Raw genomic sequence first — 7,027 nt, forward strand, 5'->3', positions numbered from 1 at the left:
GTTTCTTTTTCCACACCTGCTCTACCCTGGGACCCTCTCCTGGGGTACACACACACCCTTCAGCTAAGATGGATCTTGAAGTGAAGGCTTCTGGGAGGAGCAAGACTCTTTATGGCCTGGAGTTATCTCCTGACTTTTGACTCCAAGGAGCCCTTGTGTGTCTCCCTTATCCTTTACTCAAACAGGGTTTTTTTTCCCTCTCTCTATCTTTGCCATAATTATTCCCTTGAGATGTTTGCAGGAGGCCTGTAAACATCCTTTAATGGCTATTTACCCTGTATCTGTTGTTGCTTCCATTTCTGAAAGCAAACAAGAGGCTGGTTGTAAATTCCTCAGCTGGAGCCTGCCTATCTCTTGCCTCAGGAAATTCAAAGAGGAGACTGGCTGATTGTAAATGCCCAACCTGGAGCCCATCTATCTCCTACCTCATAACTGATACGTAACATACACATACATGTATAATTGAATCATTTTGCAGTATGCGTGAAGCTAATACAATCAACTATAATAAAAACAAGCAGAAAGACCCAACCATCACCAGAAGTACTTACAAAATATTTTTTTGAAAAGGACTTTTCAAGATCTACTTTCTTAGCAACTTTCAAATATACTGTACAGTATTATTAACTATGTGAACCATGCTGTACATTATACCTCATGACTTAATTATTTTAGAACCGGAAGTTTGTACCTTTTGACTACTTTTACCCATTTTCCCTACCACTCACTCCATGCCTCTGGTAAATGTCAATCTGTTCTCTGTATCTATGAGTTCATTTTGTTGATTTTTTTTTATTAAAAAAAAATATTTATTTCTTTATTTGACTGAGTCAAGTCTTAGTTGCAGTACGAAGGATCTAGTTCCCTGGCTAGGGATTGAAACCTGGTCCCCTGCATTGGGACCCTGCATGAATCTTAGCCACTGGACCACCTGGGAAGTTCCTGATATTGTTTTTTAGATTCCACATATAATTGTGTGAAAAGTGAAAGTGCAAGTGAAGTCGTTCAGTCGTGTCCGACTCTTTGCGACCCCATGGACTGTAGCCCACCAGGCTCCTCCATCCATGGAATTTTCTAGGCAAGGGTACTGGAGTGGGTTGCCATGAGATCAAATGGTATTTTCTTTCCCTGTCTGACTTATTTCACTTAGCATAATTGCCTCAAGGTCTATATTGTCACAAATGGCATGATTTTTTTCCCTCTTTTTTTACGCCTGAATAGTAATTCATCCATCTTGGATAAACATATTGGCAATTGTATGACACAGTTACTAAGATAAACAACCAGATGAGGAACAAGGCTGCCCTGAGACAGGCTGGGACCTGGGACCCTTTACTGCAGAGCTGCAATGTTTGCAACTGGACACACCTCTCCTAGAGCAAACAAAAACAAAAACAAAACTATATGGGATTAAAAATAGCTGCAGGTAAGCACAGTTCCTTCGTGGCTCAGAGGTTAAAGTGTCTGCCTGCAATGCAGGAGACTTGGGTTCAATCCCTGGGTCGGGAAGATCCCCTGGAGAAGGAAATGGCAACCCACTCCAGTGTTCTTGCCTAGAGAATCCCATGGATGGAGGAGCCTGGTGGGCTACAGTCCATGGGGTCGCAAACAGTCAGACACGACTGAGCGTCTTCATTTTCACTTTCTTTCAAGCACAGTTTCAGCAAATGAACAAAAGACACAAAAAGACCAAAGAACCCCTACTGCCACTTCTGAAGAGCCGGGAGCAAAAAGTGGGTGTCAGGAGCAAAACCAGGGTACTGTGCATGCCCCCTCAACACCACCAAAAGGGTGGGCAAACCACCTAAGCCACCTCTCTGGCTAGCCGCTGGATGCACCTGTACCCTCACCCTATACAAAGAACAAGCTCCCAAGCAAGCTCACCCATGAAGGCATTGAGCAAGCAAGGGAAACTGTTACTTGTTCTCACTCCTCTTTGTTACAGCAGGAGCCTCAGTAGAGCCTTGCCTGAATTTCTGTTTCTTTTTCTTTAAGTTTCTATTGATTGGGGAAAGCTAAGAACCTTGGTTGGTATCAGCCCCAGCCATGAAGCTCTCCTTGCAGAAAGTTCTGGGTAACCTCGATAACTGACCGCTTGAGTGGCCCCACTTCTCCCTTCCTGTACCCTCATTCTTGTTCTTAGGTTTTAAACTAGACAATAAAGAGTGAACTTGAAAAACCTCTGGCACCCCGCTCCTTGGACTCTAATAAGGGCAGAGCACCATGTCTGTGCTGTCTCTCTACCTGTGATTTCACTATGTGGCCCCTAGTGCATCCTATACCCTTGAGGACCTGTGAATAAAAAATCTTATTTTTACAAAGTTGCCCAGTGGTTGTTGCTAAGGTGTGTCTTGCGATCGTAAGAACCACAAGGGCTGGTCCAGACACCAGGTGATAAACAGACCTGGGTAAATCAAGCAATACAAATACTTTGGCCAGGAAAAAGCTTTGGGTATGGCTACTGCCTGGGAGCAAATCGCCTGCTGAGTGTTACAGAGAATTATCTTGAAACCATGCACTGAGCTTATGCCTCTTTGAGCCTTAAAGTAATGCCCAGGTCCCTAAATCACACCAGAGGAATCAGATGATGATGGCTGTAGAGTTCCCAAAAGGGTATCTCCTTCCATGAAATGTTCAGTTCAGTCGTGTCCGACTCTTTGCAACCCTATGGACTGCAACATGCCAGGCTTCCCCGTCCATCACCAACTCCTGGAGCTTGCTCACACTCATGTCCATCAAGTCGGTGATGCTATTCAACCATCTCATCCTCTGTCGTCCCCTTCTCCTCCTGCCTTTGATCTTTCTCAGCATCAGGGTCTTTTCCAATGAATCAGTTCTTTGCATCAGGTGGCCAAAGTATTGGAGCCTCAGCTTCAGCATCAGTCCTTCCAATGAATATTCAGGACTGATTTCCTTTAGGATGGACTGGTTGGATCTCCTTGCAGTCCAAGGGACTCTCCAGAGTCTTCTTTTGAAATGTGATGTGAAGTACAATTCATATTTTACGACAAGACAATAACAATTTAAACATAAAAAGCCGTCTCTGTCCTTTGACCTCCTCTCTCCCCTCAACTGTGATTGTGTAACTGTGTAACGCAACTGTGCATTATACACCAAACCTCTCCACTGATAGGAGTACCTGCTCAGCTGTAGAGAGCAACATGCTCCTAGCATTAATTAGACAACTCTTCAAAAGATTGCATTCCTTCTTGATCTTATCAGGGGTCACAAGACCCACTATGATGACACATATTTGGATTATGTAACTATCAATAACATGAAATTTTGATGTACAGCCCTGGGCTTCCCTGGTGGCTCAGCGGTAAAGAACCTTCCTGCTTGTTTTACAGCTATTTATAAACCACTGTGGGCTTCCCTGGGGGTTCAGATGGTAAGGAATCTGCTTGCAATGCAGGAGACTTGGGTTTGATCCCTGGGCTGGGAGGATCCCCTGGAGGAGGGAATGGCTACTCACTCCAATATTCTTACCTGGAGAATCCTGTGGACAGAGGAGCCTGGTGGGCTACAGTCCATGGGGTTGCAAAGAGTCAACACTACTGAGTGACTAACACTTCACTTTCATAACCCAGTGTGGAATGTGAGAAGTACATAGCACTTCAAGATAATGGGCTTGTCTCCCCTGAGCTCTCTGATTATTTTTTGACAATCTAGGGTTCACAGCTTCAATGTTACAGACAATAATAATGTCCTGGGAAATAGGCAAGAAATAAGATATAAAGAATCTGGGTTTCTGAATGCTTGAAAGGAGCAGAATCAGCCACTGACCTAGAATTCTGACTGTTGCATGAGACAGAAATAAACTATTTTGTTTGAGTCATTACTTTTTGTCTTTTTTTTTGTTTTTAGCAGATGTTATAGATTGGATTATGTCCATTTCCCAAATTCATTTGTTGAAATCCTAACCCTCAATGTTTCTGAATGTGACCTTATTTGGAAATAAGACTGTTGCACGTATAAAGGGGCTTCCCTGATGGCTCAACGGTAAAGAATCTGCCTGCAATGCTGGAGACATAGGGGATGCGGGTTCGATCGCTGGGTAGGGAAGATCCTCTGAAGTAGAAAATGACACCCTACTCCAGTATTCTTGCCTGGAAAATTCCATGGATAGAGGAGCCTGGCAGGCTACAGTCCAGGGAGTCACAAAGAGTCAGACATGACAGAGTGAGCACCCATGCATGCAGATATAATAGTTAAGATGAGGTCATATTAGAGTAAAATGGATTCCTAATCCAAAGTAACTGGTGTCCTTATAAGAAGGGGATATTTAGAGATAGCCATGCACACAGGGAGGATGACATGTAAAGATGAAAGCAGGTATCTACAAGTCAGGGACACCAAAGAGAGCTAGTGAACCACCAGGTGGGGAGAGAGGCACGGAAGAGAACTTCATTCGCTTATGCCGCAGAAGAAAGCAAACTGGTACTGCTTTGATTTAAGACTGAGGGTCTCCAGAAGTGCAAGATAACACATTTCTTTTATTTAAGCCATATGTTGACAATTTGTGGTATTTTTATTATAGAAACCCTAATATAGCAAATAGGCTATTCATCCTAACTAATACAAAAATTAGTATCAGAAGTGGAGTGTTCTAATCACAAAAATAAAAAATCAGTTGCACTAGTCTAGTGACCTGGTGGCAAGGACACAAATATTGCAGACTGGAATGCTGGTGAACCTTGTTATGTCAAATAACAATATTTGGTAATGTCATCATCTGGTATAACCTACCGGAAATGTAGACCATAGGTCTACTGAGTCTGTGTTTCTAGAAGTGATTGGGAAGAGTGAGAATGCCAGCATAAGTTGACCGCTCCTTGCTGCAACAGCAAGGAATCACAAGAAAGAGGTGATCTGACCCAAGAACAAGCCAGTTTTGAAAGTCAGAAATACCGCGCAATTGGAAGAGCCAACAGCTTTCTCTTCTCTCAAACAGTTTAAATAGGGATTTTGCCTCATGCCCAGGGCTATTGTTTCAAATGAATGTTAACAGAGAATGACAAAGATGTAGGTAGTTCAAGAAACCAAATACTGTAAATTAAATAGACTTAGAACTCTGGCTAGGAAAAAAACACTGTATATGGTTCCTAGCAACTAGAAGTACTAGACCAGATGTCTGCTGTTTTTTGAAGGAACTCTATTGCTAAAAAATCCAAGAATCTGCAAAACCTTACACCCTTTGAGCTTTTGCCTTTGTGGCTCTTTGTTACAGCAGCTTAACCTGACCTTAACACAAAATAGCACTTGAATCCTGGTCTCTCTGGTTTCTAGAGTACTTCTTTTTGACCATGATGAGTTCTTTAGACTTCAGTTTAAGTGCCACAAGGTCGGAGACTTTCTTTGTCCCCTGCCAGACTCTTGAAAGAGTATAAATAGTAACCAACCAATAGTAAAATGCAACAGATGTTCAATAAGTATCTGTTGGAAGGATAAAGTAATAAACAAATGAACCAAGAGTGAAATGTAGGAACTGTCTAAGATTGGGACTGTGCAGGAAAGTTCAGGACAGATGGGGGCTGAATCTGGACACTCAGATGTCGCAATGCTGTGGTCACTGAATAAAAACTGGCCTCCTGCTGATGAGGGCCCCCAAGGCGCCCTTCATGTCGCTGTTGCGTAGGCTGTAGATGAAGGGGTTCAGCATGGGAGTGACCACAGTGTACATCACTGCAGCAGCCGTGTCCTTCTGGGCTGCGTGGGAGGACATGGGGCTGAAATAAACCCCAATGATGGTGCCGTAGAACAGGGACACCACAGAGAGATGAGAGCCACAGGTAGAGAAAGCCTTCCGCTTGCCTCTCGTGGACGGTATCCTCAACACGGCAGCAAAGATGCGTGTGTAGGAGACCAAGATGCCCACAAAGGGGGTGATGATAGGCAGGGCGCCCACAGTGTATACCACTGCATTGTTGAGAAAGGTGTCAGAGCAGGCGAGCTTCAGCAGAGGGCTCAGGTCACAGAAGAAATGGGGGATCTGGTTGTGGGTGCAGAATGAGAGACGGGTCAGTAATACTGTGTGGGTCAGGGCATTCCCGAAGGCTGCAGTCCAGGATGCTGCCACCAGGACGCTACAGAGCTGTGGTGTCACAGACAGGGCATAGTGTAGAGGGTGACAGATGGCCTTATAGCGGTCATAGGCCATGGCGGTCAGCAGGAAGCTGTCGATGCCAGCGAACCAGATGAAGAAGAACATCTGGGCCAGGCAGCCAGCATAAGGAATCCCTTTGTGTCCTGACACGTGGTTGGCCAGCATCTTGGGGATGGTGGTGGAGGTGAAGCAAATGTCCACGAAGGCCAGGTTGGCCAGGAAGAAGTACATGGGAGTGTGGAGCCGGACGTCAGTGGCGATGGCCAGGATAATGGACAGGTTACCCAGCTGTGTGACCAGGTACATGCTCAGGAAGAGAATGAACAGCAGCCGCTGTTGCTTGGGGTCCTCCGAGAGGCCCAGGAGCAGGAACTCAGAGACCAGGGTGAGATTTGCCCCAATTTCAGCCATCCTGAATCAATCAGAAAGGAAACGGAGGAGCTGTCCAGGGTCCTGGTCAAGGCAGCCCCTCCTTTGCACCCTGGATCTCATCCCCTCTCCTTAGTTCAGCCGTTTATCAATTCTTCCCACTCTTTCTGCAGCTGAATCCTCCCACCCATTTGCTGGATCATTTCCATCAGTAAACACACCATTCATTCTTCACAGCCCACCTGCAGGGTGTCACTAGCAGCTTGGTGGACAGCTCCTAAGCACACTGACCATCTCTCACCTCTACCACCCGTGTCTCTGTGCACCAAGGCTTTATCTGATCACTGGAGCAGGCTTAACCTGCACACGGTGTAACGAGGAAGTGCTGGCAGTTGACATCCCAAGAACGACTTTTGGCTAGCCAGGGACTGGGCTTGTTGGGTGAATGTCCCAGCTTCATCCCTTCTGAGTGAGGGAGCTCTGGGGTGTGTTCTCACATGGATCCCTACTCATCCACACCTTCTTTCCCCAAACACTCACTGAGTCTTCCGG

The 7,027-nt window shown here is 45.4% G+C and overlaps 1 protein-coding gene across 1 annotated transcript; it reads right to left on the bottom strand.

The window, feature by feature from the left end:
- Positions 1 to 5,548: 5,548 nt before the first annotated feature.
- Positions 5,549 to 6,677, bottom strand: LOC133251932 (olfactory receptor 1361-like). The gene has a single exon (XM_061424706.1). It carries the CDS (start codon positions 6,515 to 6,517, stop codon positions 5,570 to 5,572), a length of 948 nt encoding a protein of 315 aa, XP_061280690.1. The 5' UTR covers positions 6,518 to 6,677; the 3' UTR covers positions 5,549 to 5,569.
- Between the last annotated feature and the right edge of the window lie 350 nt (positions 6,678 to 7,027).

The sequence above is a fragment of the Bos javanicus genome, chromosome 7, assembly GCF_032452875.1.
Source record: "Bos javanicus breed banteng chromosome 7, ARS-OSU_banteng_1.0, whole genome shotgun sequence".
NCBI classification, from domain to species: domain Eukaryota; kingdom Metazoa; phylum Chordata; class Mammalia; order Artiodactyla; family Bovidae; genus Bos; species Bos javanicus.